General features: G+C 40.4%; 1 protein-coding gene across 8 annotated transcripts in view; it reads right to left on the bottom strand.

Annotated features, from left to right (window-relative positions):
• The window catches only part of B3GALT1 (beta-1,3-galactosyltransferase 1), a 378,681-nt gene that overhangs the window by 81,161 nt on the left and 273,445 nt on the right, over positions 1-24,075 (bottom strand). For 2 of the 8 annotated variants that reach the window (XM_075117928.1, XM_075117927.1), the window contains one exon: positions 672-786. The exons of the other annotated variants lie outside the window; for them this stretch is intronic. In XM_075117928.1, the coding sequence (XP_074974029.1) occupies positions 672-786 (115 nt within the window). The remainder of the gene's footprint in view (positions 1-671; positions 787-24,075) is intronic. 8 annotated transcript variants of the gene reach the window in all.

Here is a 24,075-nt window from a genome sequence, read left to right as displayed (position 1 = left end):
ATAAATCTACTCACTAATGCTAAGTATCCTGTAACTCCTTGCATTCACTGAAATAAGTTTGTGGGTTTTTTTTGTTTGTGGTTTTTTTGGCTTGAGCAAATAGGGAAGCTGTCAAGGCCAGGACAGACTAGCATTTTACCATAGCGACAGAAAGGCAGTTACTCTTACAGGCCTGTCCTGGAATGTCACAACAGAAGAGGACAAGACATATGATTGTTCTACCCTAATACAACCCTAGAGGTGCTCTTGGTACCTGAAATGCATGTGTTCAAAACAAACATAAAGGGTATGCCATGAAAACAAAGTAGAAAAGCTGATTTGGTTAAATATAGTTTCAGATGGCATACCTGGTACCTTTTACTTGTAAAAATGTAGGGTATTATGAAATGGCTTTAGGACTGTAACTTTGGGAGCCACCTTCTGCATAAGTTGAATGTGACATTGCTGCATAAGACAGCTTCCTGGAGACTGGCATCATATAGAATCTTTTTACTGTACAATATCATTACTGAGTTATAGCAATAAATCTGAGACATTAGTTATTTAGTCCCTTGAACAGATTTCATAATGCACCAAAGTGTGGTCAAGCAATTGACTATGCAAGTATCAACCACCCCTCAATTAGCTGCTTCCTCTCTGCCTTTATTTTCCTTACCCCTTTGAGTACAAACCTTAAAGCAGCCACAGCAGGGAGAATTCCAGAGGAGTTCAGTGAGGTCATCTCAGCCATGACATTGAATTTACTAGAGACAAGGTGGATGAGATAGTGTTTTATTGGACCAGCTTCTGTCAGTGAGAGAAAAGAGGTCTGAAGAAGAACTTGTTTTTTTCACTAACAGAAGTTATTACCTCACCCACCTTGTGTCTCTAATATCCTGGGACCAATATGGCTCCAATGACACTGAATACACTGAAGTTACTGTCAATTTTTCTTGTTTGGCTTGGGCAGGACTCATATCCAGTTGTTTTTAAGCTCCAGTCAGGTTTGGAATCTTTAAGAGCTCTGCCTACAGTAAGTATGGCCACAGGCTGGATCTGATCTCATTGGGAATAGTACTCAAATGAGAAAGGAAGCTGGATTTAGGATAACTTTTATGCTAAATTTTCAAAATGATTTTTGGGTGTCCAAGTCAAGACACCTTTAAAAGGTCTGATTTTTTTTTCAAAGGCTACTCAGCACTTTTTGAAAATTAGGAGGAACCTTTTAAGGTGTCTAAAGTTGGACACCCCAAAAATGGAAGCATGCCAAATCACTAGTAATTCTCAAAACCCCCGGCCTTAATTAACAACAAGAAATATTGTATCTTGAGAACACTGACTAATGTGGCTATAATCTAGCCATGCTGCATTCTTTGATTCACTCTCTGCAATCAGTTTCTGTATCTGCACTTTAGAAGAAACTTCCTGAGTCAGAAAGAAGAGTGACAGCAGGATATGGGGAAACTCAAAACTTCCTGGCCAACTCTCTGTAGTACAGTTGTCCTCACTGTACTTATCATACACAACTTACTTGTTAACTTGGAAATGAGCTTCTTATGTTTCAAGGTCAGGCTTGACAAAGCCCTGGCTGGGATGATTTAGTTGGGGATTGGCCCTGCTTTGAGCAAGGGGTTGGACTATATGACCTCCTGAAGTCCCTGCCAACCCTGATATTCTGTGATTCTAAGTACATTTTCACCACTTGTTGATAAATTTGGTTACACATTCTTATGACAAACATCCATAGAGTCATAGATTCCAAGGCCAGAAGGGACCGTTGTGATCACCTAGTCAATCCCCTGTATAACACAGGCCATAGAACTTCCCCAAAATAATTCCTCGTGCTTATATTTTAGAAGAACATCAATCTTGATTTAAAAATTGCTAGTGATAGAAAATCTATCATGACCCTTGATAAATTGCTCCAATGGTTAATTACCCTCACTGTTAAAAAATGTACACCCTATTTTCCAATCAGAATTTGTCTAGCTTCATCTTCCAGCTATTGGATCATGCTATACCTTTCTCTGCTAGACTGAAGGTCCCCTTATCAAATATTTGTTCCCCTTGCAGGTATGTACAGACTGCAATCAAGTCACCACTTAAACATCTCTGTGTTAAACTAAATAGGTTGAGCTCCTTCAGTCTACCTTTATTAGGCATGCTTTCTAATCCTCAGTCATTCTTATGGCCCTTCTCTGAACCCTCTCCAATTTGTCAACATCCTTCTTGAACTGTGGGCCGCAGAACTGGACGCTGTTCCAGTAGTAGCTGTAACAGTGCCAAACACAGAGGGGAAAAATAACCTTTCTGCTAGTATTGGAGATTCCCAGTTATGCCCCCAAGTATTGCATTTGCCCTTTTGGCCACAGCATCGCACTAGGAGCTCATGTACAGCTAATTATACACCAAGAGCCCCCAGTCTTTTTCGGGGTCAATAGAAGTCTATGAAACACCTGCTGAAGCCCATGAAATGTGCTGAGATATTTGTGCATCTAGCATACAGTGATCGCATCTTTCAGCAGCAGTCACTGGGTGTACAAGGGGAGTATGTGGAGGAAGGTCATGTCTGCCACTGTAGCCTCTCAGTGGTGTCAGCAGGATCGTTTCTAGTAGAAGGCAAAAGAGCACACTACCTCCCTGCTCCTCGCAGCCTCCCTAGAGGGTGGGCCAGACATCCATCACTGGGAGGAAGGAAAGTCCTGTCTTCTCTATCCCCAGCACTAGGTAACACGTGTAGTACAGCAGGAACTCCCTATAGCATGCTGCTTCTAGCTCCTCTCCATCTGTCTCACTGCTGCCTGGTGATGATTGGTGGCACAGGCATATGATGTAGTCCTTCAGTGATTGGGGTGGGCTAGAAGTTAAGACAGTGAAAAGATTTTCAAAGGATGATTGGGGCAGAAGGAAGCAGGGGCAAGACCCCATGGGAGGAGATGTTGGACATATGAAACACACAGTTTTCTCTCCTCCTCAGGAATTTGTGTGGATGCACAGAGTCAGATGCCCTGTCTTCACTGCCTCTTAACTACAGATAAAGCAATTGTAGGTTAGTCAGCCACTAATGCGCTACAGTGTAACAACACTGATGTAAGCACACTGCTGTCATGCCCCATGTCAGCACTGGTGCTGTACCTGGGTGTGATCCTAAGAGTCAATCGCAACACAACCCACTCTGTCCTGGCATTGTGTTGTGGGGGCAATTCATCTGTCTGCTCTAGGGATTGTGGGAGGAAACCGACAAGAGACAGTTCAACTTCGTGCTGAGGAAATGTGGGATGCTGTCAGAATATGCCTCCGGCAAACTAAATGCAAGATGGCACTGCTTATGGACTCATTTGGGCTGTTGTGTGTTAACGCCATACGTGTTGTGAGCTTCTCAATATGGGTGAAGATAGGGACGGAATGTGTTGACAGCAATTATGGTTTGGGGTCTGTTTACAGACAACCACCAAATGCACTTATTGATGGCACAGGGTCTATTATGTCAAGGCCATGAGGAATGTCTTGCGTGCTCACATTCCCAAGCTGCGCGGGGAGTATACTGCAGCCACTGCTTTATGGAACATGGGGTTACTGCCTAGAAATCAAATGTAGTGTGTGTGTTTATGCACACATTAAAGAAAGACACCTGTAAATACAGGTAAAGAAGAAACTATTTATGCTAAATATATGGGCTTACCAGCTTGTCCACATGTGGTTCAAATGTATGCACACAGAACAAATCAGTGTTAAGTCATATCACTAAAAAAATGTATTTGTTCTTCCCCCCCACATCAGAGCTGGTGTAGAATACAGCTCATACTACTGATGGAATGAGCTCTCCCAGGCATTGTTGGTCATAAGTTGGCAATGTTGAGACGAATCCCTGGTTCTTATGGGCACTGTGTATTCATCCCTTGAGTCATGAGCCTGAATGATTTCTCAAATATGTCCCTATGAAAGTCACGGCTGGAGCTCCCTCCTTTTCACAATTGTGGCATAGATAGTTTAGATCAGCGATTCTCAAACTGTGGATTAGGACCCCAAAGTGGGTTGTGACCCCTTTTTAATGGGGTCACCAGGTTTGGCTTAGACTTGCTGGGTCCCAGGGCCGAAGCCTGAGCTTCACCACCCAAGGCCGAAGCCTGAGGGTGTCAGCCCTGTGTGTTGGGACTCAGATTACAGGCCCCTGTCTGGGGCTGAAGTCCTTAGACTTCAGCTTTTCTGCTTCCCCTTTGTCCAGGACAGTGGGGCTCGGGTGGACTCAGGCTGGAGATGAAGAAAGCTAGAAAAACTGCAAGCAGGGTAGAACCGAGGTTGCTGAGCAGAGACATGTGAAAGTAGACTATTTTCAGTCATAGGTCAGAGGACAAGTAGATGGGAAGCTAGTACACAGGAATGGGTGCAGAAGAGGCTTGTGGGGCCATCATGTCTCTATTCAGGTGGATGACCATACCTGCAAGGAAAATGTGCAGCTATCAGCAAGGTGCAGGATAAGCTAATTTGGGGTCTGTGCTATACCATAGGGCGTGGTGGCTGCTTCGCCATGTGGCATGAATGTATGAACACGGAGCGTGTTAAGGGGAAAATTTGGTTGAACCAGAGTTAAATGTGCAGTGAAGACAAAGCCTGAATGGGGTAGAGAAAGGCACCAAGGAGAGAACACAGGAGAATCTGCATGTGAAAGGGAATGGCAATGGGGGAGGGGCAGAATCTGCTGTGAGAGTTAGAGATAACAGGATACTGCAAGTACGGGGAGGGGCTAGCAACACTATGGGGAATCAGTGATTGGGGGGTGGGGAACAGAGATGAAGTCTCTAGGGGGAATCTGTGGAGGGAAGAGGTGCTGGGGTGAGAGCAGGAGCGAGGGTGAAGAGTGGGTGATTAAGGGGAGTGACGACACAAATCTAAGAAGACACTATATGAGATGGAGAAAACAAAGCAGAGAGATGGGGGGTGGGGAGGGGGAAGAGGTTGGAAAGATTTAGAGATGGAACAGCGGAAAGAAATCTGAAGTGGGGTAGAACTGACAATTGAAGTGAGGGAAGAAAGCCAGAGGGAAAGAAAATGCTGAGCAAAGACTATGATTAAAAAAAAAAGTACATTATTTTATATTTTACAGAACAAAATGTTACAGATAATATATGCTACATTTGAGTTGTACATATATTGGGGATGTGATTCCATGCAAAGGGAGGTGTGGTTAAGAGGGGCCCCTTATTCCAGTGGATGGGGGGGAAGCATAATATTTAGTGCTATGAGGTTAGGTATCCTTTTCCTTGACCTGAAATTGCTTCAGAGATGCACTTTGGGTGTGGGCCTGAATCAGTGGCTAATGAGAATCTTCTATCAGCCAAGGTCAAGGCTACCTTTCCTAGCTGAAAAAATTGCCAGACTAACCCTTCCTCATGTTCTGATAACAATGGCTTGTGCCTCTGTTACAGAGCAGCATTGGATTATTGCAATGGCTTCCAAATGGGCTACCTAAAGGCTGATCCACTGCTAGTGCAGATGGCAACAGCAAAATCAACTGTTGCCAGATGAGTCGTCTTACCCACTGCTTCTCTCCCTTCTCTAAAAGAAAAGGAGTATTTGTGGCACCTTAGAGACTAACCAATTTATTTGAGCATAAGCTTTCGTGAGCTACACTGTAGCTACACTGTAGCTCACGAAAGCTTATGCTCAAATAAATTGGTTAGTCTCTAAGGTGCCACAAGTACTCCTTTTCTTTTTGCGAATACAGACTAACACGGCTGCTACTCTGAAATCTCCCTTCTCTGAGGGCTTGTACAGAAGTGGATACAGTTCAGGTCACAGCTTTGACATTTAAATCTATAAATGGGCTGAGTCCCAAGTACCTCGCTGTGTTTCTGGCATCCTCTAGCCCAGTGCAGACTCTCCTGTCAGAGAGGATAAGGTTTTTGATCTCAAGGGCTCATGTGATTCATATCTTTGCATCTGGAATGCTCTGTGAGGTTTTTGACCTCTTTCTAAAGGGCCTTCCAATTGTGTTTGAAATAGCTCTGTAAGCTGTTTCTGAAATGTGTTTATTTAACTATTGTTTAAAGTATATATTTTGGACAGAGTCTGGAACAGCTCGGCAGATCAAGTCCTAAGAACTAAATTTTTTATTATGACCATTATGTTACCTCGTGGAAGGCTGACTAACTGATGAACATCTGTGAACTAGTTTCAAGGACAGAGAAACCTCCTGATTATCAGCAACTACAAAAGCTGTAGAATTCAAATGTGAGAAATCTTGTGTGTCTTCTGTATGAATGTTAATTTACTGAAGGCATTTGAAAACCCTCCTGATACGTGATGCTCCAGCTTGCAGGTCTATAACTGGCTGAAGCAGTGCATCCCTTTTTGTTTCTCACAATGTACAATGCTGTACTCTTCTGCTAAAGGTTACATTGCTTGATAGATTAATTGTTCACTGCTGAGTGACTAGATTCAGCAGTAGCAGCTCTTGGGTTTTAAGCAGGTGGGGTATGTTGACCTTGTAAATGTAACATCTGGGTTTTCCTATTTAAACATATCCCTTTATAGACTGTCAAGCTTCTGGGATTTTTAAGTACCAATTGGGAATTGTATGCCCCCTAGATACTGAGCAATATGTCTAATAAATATTGCAAGAAGCAGTGATCAAGCCAGAGTAGATCTGCTCTCCAATTTATAACTGATTTTGCATTCTCTCCCACTGCTGCTTTTACGCTTTTTTTTTTTTTAAATCACCCCTGTCCTCTCCACCACTCTGAGCCGAGACATGTCACCAACAGGTCTGGTTATCACCTCCATTGCACTTCCTGAAGTGATGAGATGTATCTTCTTTGTTTAACAAGGTACATTGCAAATGTTGGGGCTGAATCCTACAACAAGTGATAGTGATGGGCTGGGCTGAATCCACTCCAAGATTATTGTATATGAATGATAGTGTTCCCATGAAAATTCCTTTTTCTTTGGACAGTCTTTACTTCATTAAACAAAACAAAGCACATAATCATGGACCTCTGCCACCACGTGCAGATACACCCTGCTCTGGATTTTGGAGAATGTCACGCTTTACTTTTAGAATCTCTATTTGCTAAGAGACGGCATCATTTTCAAAGTCTTCTGACCTGCCTTATAGCTAAAAAGCTAGCCCATCAGTGATGACTGTGGTAACTCAATGCAAATGTTAAATATTCTGAGAGAGCACTCTAGAGGAGAAGTAAATCCCTCTGAGATGAAATGACTCCTAACAGAATGGAAAATCTGACACATTGCCTCAGGAATAAACATAATGGATACATTGTAGCCTGGTCAAAGATATGTATGATAGCTACTGAAAAAATGTAGCCTTGATGTTCACATCCTTTAGCCACAGATCAGAATGTCCTATGATGATGATGATCCTTAATGGGGTGGAGAAATTAATGGTTGGGATTTAGAATCAAATGGGATCCCGGGGGCCATATAACTTGATATAGCAATTGTGTAAATGATGAGTGACTATGGCCAATGTCATTTTATTACTATCTGTGAGTTTAAGTTAATGTCTGTAACTCCTATAAATGTACTTGTTGAGTAATACTATTGCTTTCTTAAGATGTATAATAAAAGAAGGTCCACATTGGAGAAAGCTTTGATTTATTTAAGAGTTTTACTGCATAAAACTCATCATTTAAAAACCAGAGCTGTAACAACCCCTCCTTCTAATATTCAGTCACACTCTTTTAAAAGCATGAGAAAAATAGCAAAGCTGAAAAATATGTACTTGAAAATCAGAGAGAGTCTAATAATCCCCAGTGAAAGAAAGCTAATAAAGAAATACCATATTGTAGAAATGCAAGATACTGGTAAACAACCAGCAGGAGCTTAAAAGGTTCTGGAAAAGTACAACAAAGTCCCCTTTTTATGGTGATTTCATGTACATTTCTTTTTCATTCTCATGAAGTCTTGGAAACAGCTCTTTCTAGATGAAGACAGTTTGTACAGTTTTTCTTTATGCTCAACACTGTGCCTGTGTATTTGGTTTAATCCAAATTTGTGACCTCTCCCCTTTTTCTAGGGAAGAATAAAGCAATTCAAATGAAACAAGTTGTCCCACTGGCCTTTAAGAATTGATCTCCCTTTTAAAATAAGTCTATTTAATGCTTTCAAATGTTCCCATAAATATGTTGGTTTTAGTTCTGATTTCCAGTCAATCAGAAAGGTAGGCGCTGGAAATAGAGAGCCTATTCACCTGAGATGTCCAACCCAGTATTGCAGATCTAAGAGATTAAGATGCTAAGCTCCAGTCCTTTAAATATTTACTTTTGTACCTTATATATTAGGAGGCAAGTTTTTTAAAATGCCAATTCCCATAAACTGCATTGTTACATTACTGTTCATTACATAGGGAATTTAATCTAAGAGAATTGTTTGACACTAATCCCTGTCCCTTGATAAACCTTTTGCATAGCCATTATGTTTTTATATTTGAGTTAAGATATTAAAGAAATCAAACTGTTCCCTGTCATTTAAATTGATATTTTAGATGAACAATGCAAAAACAGGAATAATGACCAGGGTATTTTAATTCTCATCCCATCTTACTGTCTTTTATCTTCATTTCTCAGCCATTCTGCCCAAATATCTTAATGAAATAAAGGAAAACAAGAATTCCAATTGATAAAAGTGTGTATTAAGTCTGGCTGAACAAAACATTCCACTACAATAGAAATGCCTCAAATTTCATTTTAGGAAAAAAAATGCAAGGGACCTAAGGAAAATATAAATACACTGCAAACAACAGACTGCTCCACTCTTTAAAAGTAGGATAGAGATTAAATAGTCACAGCTATTGGAGAATATTTGTATAATATTTGCTCAGAGCCCATATTCAGACCAATGCTACATCAGCTCACAAATTTTATAAGCCCAATTACATCTTGTACTTCATATAAAATAAGAAAACTTAACTGTAGCTTGTGGGGTCGACAACCTGATGTCTATTCCACTTTACATAAACAAGTCCCATTTTCTCCTAAACCTCTAGCTTTAGCAGGGAGACTAGCTAGAGATGCAGGTAGTTTCTGCTCATTTCATGCACGCCCCCTGCTTTCTCCCCCACTACCACCACGCAAGTTTAAATAGCCAGTAGAGGCTATTTATTTTCAGTGTTTTTTCTTTTCAGTAAGTATGTAAGTGGCTGCTAAATTTCAGTACAAGGCTAGTATTGGGTCTGGCCAGAAACCAAGAATTCTGTTTTTTGAAAAACAGAGGTTTCAACACTTGGGTTCATTCGAACAGGAAAAGAACACTAGACCTTTCAAAAACAAAAAAATGCAGAAAAATAAGATTCCCCAACCCAGAATAATGAATGCCTAAGTCAAACAAAGGACTTAAAATTGCGTCTCCCACATCCTGACTGAGGTCCCTAACCACTGGGCTATTAGCTATTTTGGGGTGTGGGTTGCTCTCTTTGGTTTAGACCAGAAATTCAATTTCATTTTAAACTGATATGTTTCAGTTCCAGTGATAAAGAATTTTCCATTGAACGAGCATTTTGCTGAAAAATTTCTGACCAGCTCTAGTGATAATGCAAATCCAAAATGCCATTGTACATTGCTTAGCTACTTGTTCCCCTTTGGCTCATACCAAAGGCACTATGCTACTTTGCTTCCATTTTTGTTGTTATAAAATGACAACATACAGACAATCCAGCCATCATTTATTACACAGTATTCAACTCTATGTAGAGAAGAATGACACCATATGCCCCCAAAACAGTTGTTTAATCCAGTGTTTTCTTTTACATTGTGTTTGTTTTAACTTGGTGTATACTGTTTTAGGGATAGACATGCAGGACTAGATTCTCAAAACTGGCATGTGCAGCTGCACACACTTCTGCCTAACTTAGGAGCAAGCACACATACCAGATAGGTATTTGCACACATACTCTATGGACAGGTTTCTTCACATAAGGCTTGTAGGACTGTGGACTCCGTAGTCACACTACTGCGCCTGCCTCTGTTGGGAGCTAGTATATAGTCTGCTTTGTGCCTGTGATGTAAAGTCCCCCTGTACACTTGTTCTGCAGTTTCTTTTCCCTTCCACCAACTGAAGTGGGACCCATTTCAGTCCTTCCACTCCTGGGAGTATTACACCCACAGGGTAACATCACCTTCTTAAACAATAACTTCTGAATTTAAAGCTTTAGTGAGGTGTTAATGGGTGACTTTTAAAATACAGAGTTGTATATTTGCTAATTATAGCCTATGTGTCTAGGTTACTTTACTCCACTGTAATTCATCTTCTAAAATGAAGCCAGGAAAACACAAATTTCTGTGACTGGCTCTACTCAGCCATAATTAATATGCAGTGATGTTAAGTGCAGGGCTTCTTGCCATTCTTCTTTGCTTGAGAGTTCCTTTGATATTCCAGAGGCATTTTCAAGCAATGAAGATCAAGGTCAGTGGGATGAAAATTAAAATACCCACATAACTCTCTTAAAAAAGACAACAGGCATAGTAAAGTGACAAACCCTTTGTTTGTCCCTTTTTTTTCAAAAGGTGACAGCAATTAAACTTGGAAATGTAAATGTAGCTTTCTGGAACTATTTTAAAATATTGGGCCAAATTCATCCTTGGCCTAACACTGACTTAAAGGAAAAATTAATAGGTTTATTACTTTGGAAGGGTCAGATTCTATACAACATAAAATATGCAGAATATTAGCACATTGTATAATTTAGCTAATACACATTCAGGTTTAGTGTTTTAATATAGAATGAAATAAATAGTCCATTTTGCTCTTAAAAGGACTACTGACAAAATAATCTAGAAGCTGGGCTGCTTCTTATTCAAAGAAATATCAGCTTTCATGCTCTTTGTGTAGGCAAAATTCCCTTTGGCATCAATAGGAATTTTGCACAGGCAAGTAATATGAGATTGAATTAGACACCAAGATGTCCAGTAGACAGAATTTTGTCATAAAAATGCAGTAGGCATCCGATGAAGTGAGCTGTAGCTCACAAAAACTCATGCTCAAATAAATCTGTTAGTCTCTAAGGTGCCACAAATACTCCTTTTTCTTTTTACTTCTCTTGAGTGTCTTTTAGTCAACACTTTCCTTCTCACAGCAGAAGGACTGCCTAGTTTGCCTTGTGTTCTAAAAATATATTCATCCCTACTGAGAGAATAAAAATAGAAGAGAGAAGCTACAATACAAACATACTTTTTTTTTTTTTTTTTTTAAATCTCAGGAGACATTTTTTCCCTGAAAAACTGCAATAAAACAAAAGTAACCTGAAATACGTTGCTAGTGATCATGGTATCTGAGCTGTGCATATCTTTAATCTGACTAAATCTATTATCTATAACTCTACCCATAAGAATGTAATGAATTTAAATTGGTGTAAAGCACCAAGTGTGTGTGTTAGATGCTATGCATATAAAATGAATAAATTCACTTTTACTGGATTATAAGCTTTTTCAGCACAATTGGGCACCAGTATGACGACGGCTGCTGCTGCTGATGCTGCTACTACTACTACAAAGTATGTAAATACCCAATGAAGAAGACTGTGAATAGCTCACCAAAACTTTTTTCAGAGAGGATTTCTTCCACAAGTGAGAATTCTAGGTAAACTGATTTAAAGTTTTCTCCTTAATGTTAGGCTCTTGCTCATTAATTCAATGAAGTTAGTTGAGCAACTAACATTACAATGCTGCCAAAGGATCAAGAAGAGCTAGGTTACCAACTAAAGGTCAAACAGATCATTTTTAGTTGTTACAGGCTAATAGTTTGAGCCTGAATATAAGAGAGAAGTAATAGAACATTTGGTCTCGTTCTCCAACTTCCTAGTTTCAGATGCCCTTACTATGTCTGAACAGAATACTAGCATTTCATTGTAAATGTTAGTTTACATCCCAAACTCAAGATAGTTTGAAACAAACTACATTAAGAACCCTATGCAGATCATTTAAAACGTTACCATGCTTGAACAGAACAGTAATAAGAGACCGTATCTTCAGTAGCAGAGAAAAACTTGAAATTCAAGCACCTTGAAAACTAGAATGTTGTAATAAAAGTGAAATTGTGCTTCTCAAAGTAGAATATCTCCACTCTACACAGCATGCAAATCATTCTTTTATAATACTCTACATTTATGGAGTGCTATTGTAAACTTTACACCATCTTGAAGTAGAAGCTACACTACACTTGTTACAGAAATGACCCTATTAAGGACAGCTGTGTAAATGAGAAATCTGTGTATAGATTGTCAAATAAGTTTGTAGAAATATAGTACAGTATCTTAGTGCTTTTTAAATTGTGATTTTATGAAAAAGGCATCTCTAAATAATTACACTTTAATTGTTCCTTCAACAACTAATTATGTCCTATCACTCGGGTTTTAAAACTTGTCTGGAAAACACTAGAAAGTGTAACGAAATGAACACACATTTGCATGCAGTTGGACTGGATGATCAATGTCTTTTCCACCCCTAAATTCTTTTGACAAGACTGTGGCATATAAGCACTGAACTTTGTAACATTATCTAATTAAAATATGACCATGAAAATCATGTTGCTACCACTGTTATATAATTGTAATGAATCTTATACAAAGTATGTCACATGGCCAGAAAGGGGTAAGCATCCTGCAGGCTAACTGACCCAGTAGCCACCTCTCAGCTCTTCACCTCATATAGAACAATAACAGCTTGAAGGAAAGACACTTTTACCAAGAAAAGCGAGTGTGTAATTGAGGGGTCAAGAGGCACTTAGGGACATGTGCTTGGATTATGAGACCTAAGGTTTTATAGTAAATAAACAAAAAATCTGAGCCTCCACTACTGGAAACCCATACATAATTTTTTTTTTAAAATTAAGGTTGCAGGCACACATAAATGTGGATATTAAATTTCAAGAATGCTGTCATGGAACTGCAACAATAAAACCAGCCATCTCTGTGTAAGCATTAAAATCAGAGTTAATGTTGCAGTTCTCACACCTAGCAACATACCATCTCAACTCTGCCCCATAGAGACAACCACTTACAATAGTCCCTTCTTTGTGCACTCAGTAGCAAAACATGTACCACAGCTCCTTGGTTTTGTAATTTATTTCATTTTACCATGTCTGCAGTACTAACTAGACTTTTCACCATACAAACCTTAGTTAAATCTGAGCACCTGTATGAAAGGATTTCAGAGTAGCAGCTGTGTTAGTCTGTATTCGCAAAAAGAAAAGGAGTACTTGTGGCACCTTAGAGACTAACCAATTTATTTGAGCATAAGCTTTCGTGAGCTACAGCTCACTTCATCAGATGCATTCACTAACAAATTTATTTGACCATAAGCCACTGAATGCATCCGATGAAGTGAGCTGTAGCTCATGAAAGCTTATGCTCAAATAAATTTATTAGTCTCTAAGGTGCCACAAGTACTCCTTTTTCTTTTTGTATGAAAAGAAATAATCTGGACATATAAAGGCATTCTCTGCCTTCTTCCCCCTCTCTCTGGGCTTCTCAACTGCCACAGGAGGAATGGAAACCACACACAAGTCCTCTGCTGGGGGCCTGGCAGGGCAGTTGCCCAGCAAGCACAACTGCCTATGCTCCTTGCAGCCCCAACCAGAGGGTTGTCTTGTTTTGCAGCTGTTTGCCTCACTAAGACAGTCAGGGAACTTAAAAATATAGACAGTCAAGAGTCATTGTTTTGGGATCTATCAGATGTGACAAGAGGGCCTGCCTGGGGAATGGAAACTGAATGGTCAGGGAAAGACTATTGACTTTAAAATTGACTCAGGAGCAGATGTGACAGTCAGATCAAAAGGGACTTATAGTTATCTTCAACCCCTCCCAGAGCTGAAATCACCTGACACAGCCTGACTACCTCTGGAGGTATTCTGAACCTCCTGGGCCAGTTCACCACAGAAACCGCTTTCGAAGACAAAAGCTTTGCGTTCACAGCGCATGTGACCAAAGACCAACAACCTTCTCATCTGCAGTGTGGCAGCCATGATGGACCTAGCAAGGAAGGTGGAAGAACTCAAAATATTTGATGTGGGACTTGTGAAAGGAGATCCAGTACAAATAACCTTAAAAGACAATGCTGAACCATATAAAATAACTCTACCATTGTTGTATGCACAGTTTCAGCTGTGTCGCTCCCAGGATATTAGAGAGACAAAGTGGGTGAAGGAATATCTTAGACTGGCTTCTGCTGGAGAGCGAGACAAGCTTTCAAGCCACAAAGAGCTGCTCTTCACGTCGGGGAAAGGTAGGCTGAGCATCACAGCAAAATGCAAGGTGGAACAGACTGTTTAGCATAAGTAGTTAACACACTGTAAGGGACCATTCAAGTTACTTATTACTCTGCTAGACACTAAAAGTCATGGACTGAACAGAGACTGGATTTATGGTATATTATAACAATCTGTAACACCCTCCTGTCCTATGACTGCAGAGGTGTTAATGGGCCACACTACCTTGAATGGTCCCTTACAATATGTGCTAACTACATATGCTAAACAATTGGTTCCACCATGCATTTTGCTGTGATGGTTGGAGTACTTTCCCCGACCTGAAGAAGAGCACTGTGTGGCTTGAAAGCTTGCCTCTCTCTCCAACAGAAGTTGATCCAATGAAAGATATTATTACCTCACCCACTTATCTCTTACAACTCTACCAGCCAGACCTTAAAAGAGACGGTGGTATGCTGGGTCTTGAACCCAGGCCAGGCAGATGCCATCACATCTTAGCTGCCACCTGGTGTCGTCTGAAGCTTGGTGGGCCAAGGAGCTAGCAGGACTACAGCCTGAGCCGAGCCAAGCCACCACCCCCGGGTGCCCTGATTGAAGTATTGCCTAGTTCCACTGGTTGGTCGAACAACCATTCTATTTATACCAGCTGGAGGTACAGGATGTTTGAATAACTAGGTGATTTGCAGGGGGAGGATGGCAGCAGCAGCATTGGACCCTGCTTGTACCTGCATTCTGCACCCCGTCCTGTTCCTGATTCCTGCTTCGTTCCTGCCTTATCCCTGCCTTTGATCCTAGTTTCCACTCTGCTCCTGCTCTGTGCCTGATCCTTGCCTGTCCTCTGGTTCCAGTCCTTATGGCTCACTTCTGACCATCTGTTAGCAGTCCTGGCTCTGACTTCTGACTCCAATTCTGGCTTGACCCTTGACCCTCTGACTACTGGACCAGGCTGCCTCCAGCCTGGTCCCTAACAGAGACTAGCTGGAGACTTATGTAAATTCAGAGGACATCATCACCTCATAGTGGACTATTTTTCCAGGTACACATAAATGTACTCGAAGGGAGGTAACATCCATATAAATGTCGATGTTAACTTACCAGTACTCTAGCATTTAACAGCAACAATAAAACCAGCCACCTCTCAGTAAGAATTAGCATCAATGTATCAGTTCTCACACCCAGCACCCACACTATCTCAACTGGGCCCCATAGAGTGAATCACCTACCTTGTTCCCTACTTTGTACATAAAGTATCAAAACATGCACCAAAGTGTGGCCCGCTTTTCACCACACAAACCTTTGTTTCTATTCACACAGGTGCTCATATTAATGATCTGGGCATATAGGGTTATTCCCTGGCCTCTTCCCCTTCTCACTGTGCTGCTCAGGTACCACACAAGTCCTCTAGTCAGGGCCTGGCAGGGGCAATTGCTCAGCAGGCACAGAACTAGCCTCCCTCTTTGCAGCCCCTTCTGGAGGGTTGTACTGGGTGTTCCCTGTTGGCCAGGGAAGAAGGAGCGTGGCTGAAGTGCATTGTGCTGCAGCTATCCCCACCTGCTATATGAACCCTTGAGTGTCAAAGCCACATGGTCTAATCTGGGTCAGGGCCAGAGTAGAGGATCCAGGAGCTATACTTTCAGCTCCCTGAAAGCTCCAAGGCTGCTCTAACTTCCACAGTGAACTAGCTCCAGGATGAGAGAGCCTCAAAAATGGCTTCCTTTCCAACACCAGAGCTTCAATGAGCCCAGCTCAATCAAAGCCCTTTCACATATAAATGAATATGCAAGACCCAAAGCAATGGAGAGTCAGTTCTGCTGACTTCAGTGCAATTGATCCTAACTGCACAGTGTAAATGAGAGAAGTGTCAGGCCATATGGGCCCCAAGCACACAGCTCAGGCCGATATATGGTAATCTGGGAACCGAACTGAATCTGAAAACCCAATGAATGTGTTGCTTATTGAATGCAGTATTTCATGTACTGGTGATGAAAATGTTCACTGTCAAGCAGGTCTTTGTGATCATTCATTTATCCCAAGGCTAACCTGCAGAAACTGATCTTGGCTCCGTGTTCCAGGCCTTGGATACAATGAAACTTAAGCTGTTGACAGCTGAATATCGGCATATTAAATGGCAAGTTTGCACAATTACTTACAGCTAAGTAGGCAAAAATAATCAGTATCCTTGTACCCTAAGGTTCTTTGTTTTTCTGTTAGTTATTTTTCTGTTCATAATAATGCACTCCCCTTTAATTGTTATAAACATGCAGATAGTATTTTCAACTGACATTGCTTTATTTGTATGAAGTGTTAGACTTTATTTTGCATTTATGATACTGTTCTTCTTTATTATAAAGGCTTTAATGGGTCTGCAGGAAAATATGGTTCTGTCTTTGTCTTATTTTGAAATGACTTTTTAGGGCTGGATTCAGTAATACAATCCATTTGTCTTAAGCATTGCAAAAGCCCATGCCAAGTCCCCAAAAGCAATATTTTTGAGAGAGAGAAAGAAAGAGGTTATGTAGCTGCGTGCATCTTTTAGAAACTCAGAAGCATTTTTTTAAATTTTAAACCAGTTCCTAAACAATTACGGATTTCTTATTTTAAAAGAACACTGTCAAGTAGTTAAGGCTCTAAATTTAGACTTTGTAGGGAGAAAGGTGGGGGAGATGTTTACAAAACATTGCATGACTAGGTTCATGACTTTTTTTTTCTTTACAAATCCAGTAAAAAGCAAGGGGTCTTCGTTTTAATACCCCCTTGTAGAATTAGAAACTCAAACACAAAATCATTGGGCTAATACATTGAAACTAGAATGGGAAAGCCGTGAAAGTGGCCAGATTAATGTCACACTTCTTAGTAAGCGAATTCAAAACATGACTATTAGAACCAGAGAAAAGTAAATTCTAAAAATAACTTAAGGGGCTGGTGATGCAGTAAACCCCCCCCCCCTTTTTTTTTTTTGGTCTCAACAGAATTTCACAAGAAAGCAAGCAGCTTTCTAAAAAGCAGTTTGGGAAACATCCTGAACTACCTGGAAGTAATAGGAAGCAGTATGCATTCCTACTAGAGTGCTTGACACACAACCTCCAAACAGCCTGTCTACTCCATAATGCTCACCATCAAAGTGCCTTGAGTGGGATATACACTGTTTGGATATAGTCACAAAGGAAAAACTCTAGGCCTGATCGTGCTCTCATTAAAGTAGATAGAATTTTATCATTGATTTCAAAGGGAGCACTATCAAGCCCTAGTTTGTAAGTAACCGGGATGCTCTAGATGAGAATGACAGGCTTCAGTCTTCAAGCTTACACAGTTAGGGCTGGAATGTGCAGTTGGAACAGGGAGACGCTTTGGGGGCAGTGCTGAGACTCAACACTCCAGAGGGAGCTCTATTACGGATTGTGTCTCAGGATGCATGACCCTTTACCAGCTCCTTGATGTTCAGGGGAGTGTTAATGCAGCATAGTGCAACTTGCTACCTCTAGGGTGAGCTGATGGAGGTGGGCTGGAAGGCCCTGCCCCCCTTTGAGGTGACTTGTGTCCCCCAAAGCCCTAGGAAGTAACAGTCCCCGCACATTCTCAAGCACAGGATCTGCTGTTATGCCTGGTGCTTGCAAAAGGGCTCCTTGCACACTGTCCCTGTGCACGCAGGCGATGCAGCCTGATCAGATTTCTGGTGGCAATTTTTTGTGGGGGAGGTGGATAAAGGGAAAATTATAATCTAACCTGGTTGTTTATTTTTAATGAGGGAAGTAGGGTTTTAAGGAGAGCTCTTAGCCACTTGAACCATCTAAACTCACAATTCTTTCTGTCTGGTTTGAATTTAGCTTCTGTCTGGAACCTGATGTGAACAGGAAAGAAGGATGAGGGAGAATTAAGCACTTATAGATGTGTATCAATAGGCCATTATTGCTACTCTTACAAAGAAGGTTAATGTCATTTGTGCCCTGATTCTGCAACACACATAAGCATGGGCTTGTGTGTGTTTGTGGAATAGGAACCTTGTGCCTATATTTGGTTTCAGTGGCTTGTCTGTGCACATTTATCTACTGGTGACAGGAGTCTTCATGCAGAAGGGAAGAGTGATTACTGTGTTTGCAAATTTTAATTAATTTTTTATATGGAGCTAGAGGTTGGCTGTAATTTGGAATTGTCTTTTCATCAGGAATTGTACTGGATTATATCTAGTAGCTGTTATTGACATTGGTCTGTAGTTCACAAGAGCAAGGAATGAATCTTCCATACTGTAGGATTTTCTTGGCTATCTGTACAGCTCTCAGCCTCTACATTTGCTTGTGGGTAATATAGGCTGCTAGTAATAAAATAAAAATCATATTTCATTTTTAATCACAAATTCTGCTGTGGTGAATTGTGATCTATTGTCCGTCACTAGCTGTTCAGGAATACCAAAATGACCAAAAGTGTACTTCAGCTTCAATATAACAGTGCAACCTTAACGTCAACTTAAATTTTGTGTGTGGGTTTCTAGTGTTTGATCAAATTTCTTGTTTATTTTCTATAAACTCCTGTCTCTCAACACAAGCAGGTGTCCCTAAACTCCTCTAAACCCTCAGTTACAGAACTTGACTTTTCCTTGGTAAAGCTATTTTCCCTTTGATCTGTTTAACCCACTTCTGCTCTGTATGAAGTGAAGAGCTGAGTGCTGGCTGGTGGCATTTATTTGCTCTACAACTCTGCAAATGAAAATAATTCTCTGTATGAAAACCTATTACACCTGTGCGATGGGATGAAACCCCCATCATGGGTGAGGAAAAGTTCAAGCCCCAGTTAATTATATTTATTTCACCAGGTTGGTATCTGGGTGGTTACTTGTCAGCCAGAGAGGGTGGGACTAAAATGATCAGCTGGTAACACAACAGACACCTGGATCTCTATAAATAGTTCAGTCACAGGAGAGAAGCCACAGCCACACAGGTTCCTATGAAGAGCTGAAGCACCAGAGACTGTTGGAGGCTTCAGGAAGAATTAGGTTGGGCAGGACAGTGCTTGATACCAGAGTTGGGGGAAAGCAGTGGAACCCCTGAACAGGTGTGAGCACAGGCCCCAGAAGATAGGTTGATATTTAAATAGCACAATATATGATTTTCTTTCTATTAAAAAAATAAGGAAATTCACAGACAAAATGTTTATAGTTAGTTACTTCCATCAATAAACTAAACTATAAAAAATACAAAATTAAGGATTAAAAAATTGCAAAGTCAAGCACTCTCAAGTTAGGAAATGCTAGAGTGAACACTGCTCATGCAACCTTAATTTGGCCCCATTGTACTGTGACAAAGTCAGGCCAGACAGCTGTAAGAGAGAGGTGGAAGATGGGTATATCAGCCCTAGAAGGGTAAAGACCCATTTCTCTATGAGCTGAAAAGAGGTTACCTTGGGTTAACTAGACAGACCGGACTCCAATTAAGGGCTGCCTGTGACCTTTAACCCCCTTAACCTCTCTCTTCTGGTGAGAAACAGGTAGGAGAGACAAGCTGCAGCAGGGAGCAAAGGCTTCTCCTGGGTGGAAGTCTGCTCTCCACTCTATAGGGGAAAAAACCATGCTAACTGCTGTTTAACGTGGATTAGTTCTCCTGTATAACATCTCAGGAGAGAGGTACCAAAAATAATAATAAAAAAACATACACAAATAGGCAGAACAGGGAAGGAGACTTCAGGGAGGGAAGGGGAAGATGGGAAGAGGGAGGGGGGAAAAGCAGAGAGGTCTCAGGTGCTTTTTTGATTGATCTCTTTAAAGTAGAACTGGTCAGAAATTTCAATGTATCCGTGAAAAATCGAGTGTCAAATTTTGCAAAAATCTTCCTTCCCTCGTTATCTGAGCTCTAGTTTAAAGGTAGTAAGTTATGTATGTAGGCCAAGAATAAGTAAGTGTGACAGCATAACAGTTATGGCTAAGATGGATTTCAATGGGACTACTCACACGATTAAAAAAAATGTGTGCCTTTTTTGCAGGATTATGGCCTAAGTTATTGTCAAAGAAATGGCTGTTGGCTTAAGGGGCAGGAGAAGAACATCCTAAATCATATGCAGATTGAGGCATTATTTGCCTGTAATCTCATTCCTTCTGGCTGGGGGAGAGTGGTCGTCAGCTGTGCTGAATCCTGTGTTCAGGAAAGCGTGGGTTAAATAAAAGTAGCATTAAATTTTCTTGTGGTTATCTGGTTTACAGCCAGCAAACTGCACGTTGGAACCACTGGATACTTTAAAGTCCTACCCCGCTTCCCCTCAACCATTATTGAAAAGTTAATATAGTTGTGGCCTGATTCTTTAAATCCATTTCTGTGGCTGTGTCTTCATGCTACTGGGTTTCCTGATCAATATATATGAGGCAGTTTAAATGAACATTCAAAATCCAAAAGTGAACCAGCTTCATGTGCATTCCCACAGCTGTGTTTATCCAGCTCAGGAATTTCATAGCTAAGATAGTTCACTGTTTGATACTGAACCCCTGGAGTTAGAGAGTCTCTAACACCCATATAAATATAATGGTTATAAATGAAAAAGTCAACATTTAGCAAGAGAATCCACACAATTACTACAGGATTTTTGTTTCCTGTTCTTTTAGAAACTCTATGGCAACTGTTGGCTGGTTTCTTTAATGGTGACAACTGTACCTGTAATATTTCAGGAGGCGTGAAGAGTAGCACAGAGAAATTAGCATATAAATAATGAAAATTGACATTATTATAATTTGCCTAAAAAGCAAGTAAATGAGTTCATCAGTATATATGATACTAATCATGCCAGGAGCTTGGGAAATAATTCATAATGAATTTGATAAATGTTGTGTCTCTCTGCTTGTGTAATATCAGTAATTAAATCATAATGTCACAACAGTGTTTACATATGACAATGTTTTTTGAAGTTTTTAACTATGTGAATATTCAAAAATTGATCTCTCTTGCTTAGCTGCAACTGGTTAGAGAAGCAATATGGTATTTAGGTTTAGTAAAATGCCACTGCTTGAATGTTCAAAGAGGGAAGTACAAACAAGCTGTGCACATGGTCAAACAAAATTGATTTATAAATTCAAACAAGAATACGATATTTCTTGAGAAATTAATAAAAAAAGTCAGTAAATACACAACTGAAAGTACAGCACCTATGCCTTTATTTTTAAAATAATTATTCCAAAAAACTGAAAACCAAAATGTTGGGGGAGAAACAAACATTGGAGATGTAATAGAGAAAATGCTGATTTAATACACATGGAAATATAAAACTACAGAAAGTTTGGGAAAATAGTGAAAGCATTGTTGGAACAGAATGAAAATTCTCCACGGGATGGATAATTCTCTTCAGTATTTTTCTTTCCTACTGGAACAATTCTGTTTCAACTCATAAGGAGCAATTTCTGTATATTCTCTTTTTCTTGTGTAATTTTATGTCACCCAGCAATTGAAATCAGAAAAGGTTCTGGCAGTACTCTAATGTTAACTTGATCAGTTTCACAGTATGGTGCCAATGAAAATCTGGTTTACAGACTGAGAAATCAGAGTAAGACTAAAAACAAACAAACAAAAACTATTGGAAATCCTGGGCTAGGTGAAATGGTACAAAATAGACTGGTTCATTGTGCTCCTTATGATGCGAATACTCCAGTGGATCCACTAGTGCAGACCGCTGTGAAGTCCTGTTAAAACAATGGTACTTGACTTCTCCGCAAGATTTCTGCATTAGTGGCTCCTGAAGCAGGATTGGGGCCTTAAGGTTAAATCCTGTAAATGGTTCTCTGAGGATTAAGGAATGGATTGTCTGTGCCAGTGTGAAGCCCTGTTGAAGTCAATAGGTGCTGTGCAGATTTGACAGTGTGCTCAGTCAAATCTATCTGCAGCGTCTGACCATATATTTGTAAAACTGAAGCCCTGCTATATGTTTCATCAATCTGATGCTTCTTGTGGCCTCACTTCAATAAAGTGGGTGGGGTTTTTTTCCCAAAAAAAAAAAAAAAATAAAATTCAAACTATATAATAAAAATTCAACCTTTGCAGATTTTTTTATTGTGCACCCAGCTCTGATAGGGCCAAACGGTAAAAGCAATTCCAGAAAAAACTGAATGAGGCACAAGGGTGAGCAATGTTTCACATTTCTATTGAACATCAAAAAGAGTAATTAGCTAAGACATACTGAGGAGGATAGATCACAGTGTGAATGCCAGTATGTTCACCTGCTTTATCTCTGGGACAGTGCTAACCCTGTCTCACTGTCTCAGGTGAGTTTGCATTCATACAGTAGCCAATCAAAGACTTGACACAATTAAGAAACTCGGAAACAAAGGCAGCTGTTTCTTGCTCAATGAAACATGACATTAAAGGCTGTTGTCCACATGTGAGAATCCAATTAGCAATTTGATTTATGCCTATGGTATTAAAATAAAATACTGCTATTTATATGATATAGACTAGCACAGCATGGTCTTCATTTTTGTAAATTAAAGGATCATTTATCACAGATCATTAAAATGCAGATCTGGACTAACGCACATGGTTTTCAAATTCTATTCTAAACATTGGAGAAAACGGATGGGCAGCTAGAACACATGGGCAAAGTAGTACTTATTCTACCAGTTCATATTTTCCTTCTGCTCTGAATAATACACATTGAAGTCTGACACGGCATGAGATAGAATGAAGGATTCTATGGCTTTGGTCTTTCTGACTTTCCTAATGCCCAACCTAAACCATCCTTGCTGCTATTTAAGCCCATTGCTTCTTGTCCTTTCCTCAGAGGTTAAGAAGGACAATTTTTCTCGCTCATCCTTGTAACAACATTTTATGTACTAGAAAACTGTTATCACGTCCCCCTCAGTCTTCTCTTGTCCAGACTAAACAAACCCAATTTTTTCAATCTTCCCTCATAGGTCATGTTTTCTAGACCTTTAATAATTTTCTCTAGACTTTATCCAATTTATCCACATCTTTCCTGAAATATGGTGCCCAGAACTAGATGCAATACTCCAGTTGAGGCCTAATCAGCACAGAGTAGAGTGGAAGAATTACTTCTCGTATCTTGCTTACAACACTCCCGCTAATATATCCCAGAATAATGTGTTTTGGTTTTTTTTGCAACATCGTTACACTGTTGATTCGTATTTACCTTGTGATTCACTATGACCCCTAGATCCCTTTCTGCAATACTGCCTCCTAGGCAATCATTTCCCATTTTGCATGTGTGCAGCTGATTGTTCCTCCTAAGTGGAGTACTTTGCATTTGTCCTTTTTTGGTCCCCTCCCTATAATCCTGAGGTCAGCCAGGAGCTGTTTTATCTGTAGTACATCCCAGAGCAGCCTCAGGGGTATTCTGTCTTCAATTTGGCTGCAACAGTGCACATGGAACTGCTCTTGCAGAAATTAGGCACAGCATAGCAGTGCTCTGGCTATTCCCCTGACAAATCTCCTGTGTCTGGACCAGGGTTCAGGGGAGACAAAGGGCAAGGTATGCTGGTTCTACCACACTGGGGAAACCACCACGTAGTTGGTTTAGTAAATTTTATGGTTCTTTTGCAAAGCAGCCTGGATTGGGGACCAGGGTCTGACTCCAAAACTGCAAAGACTGAGGAGATTTTTTTGGCAGGGGAGACTTTGTGACTGTGTAATGGTTTAGGCAGAACCTTATTTCGCACCTCATTTACTTGGATGATTGGAACTTGAAAAAAAAGGAGTGGGAGGAGATGTGAGACTCTTTAAAGGATGTCATGAATGTGGTTTTATTGTTGTCCTCACTTCTTGGGATAGTGCACATTCCTGGTACTCTCTTCAAGACTTTCCACAGTGCTCATAACTCATTCTGGCCAAGCCTAGGCTTTGTGGGTCTGTGTCTTAAGTTGTGTGTCCAAGGTCAGCATTCAGTAAACCATATTGT

Source organism: Caretta caretta, chromosome 11 (assembly GCF_965140235.1).
Source record: "Caretta caretta isolate rCarCar2 chromosome 11, rCarCar1.hap1, whole genome shotgun sequence".
NCBI lineage: Eukaryota > Metazoa > Chordata > Testudines > Cheloniidae > Caretta > Caretta caretta.
Note: the sequence above shows the minus strand (reverse complement) of the source record. Positions and strands in the feature narration are given on the sequence as shown.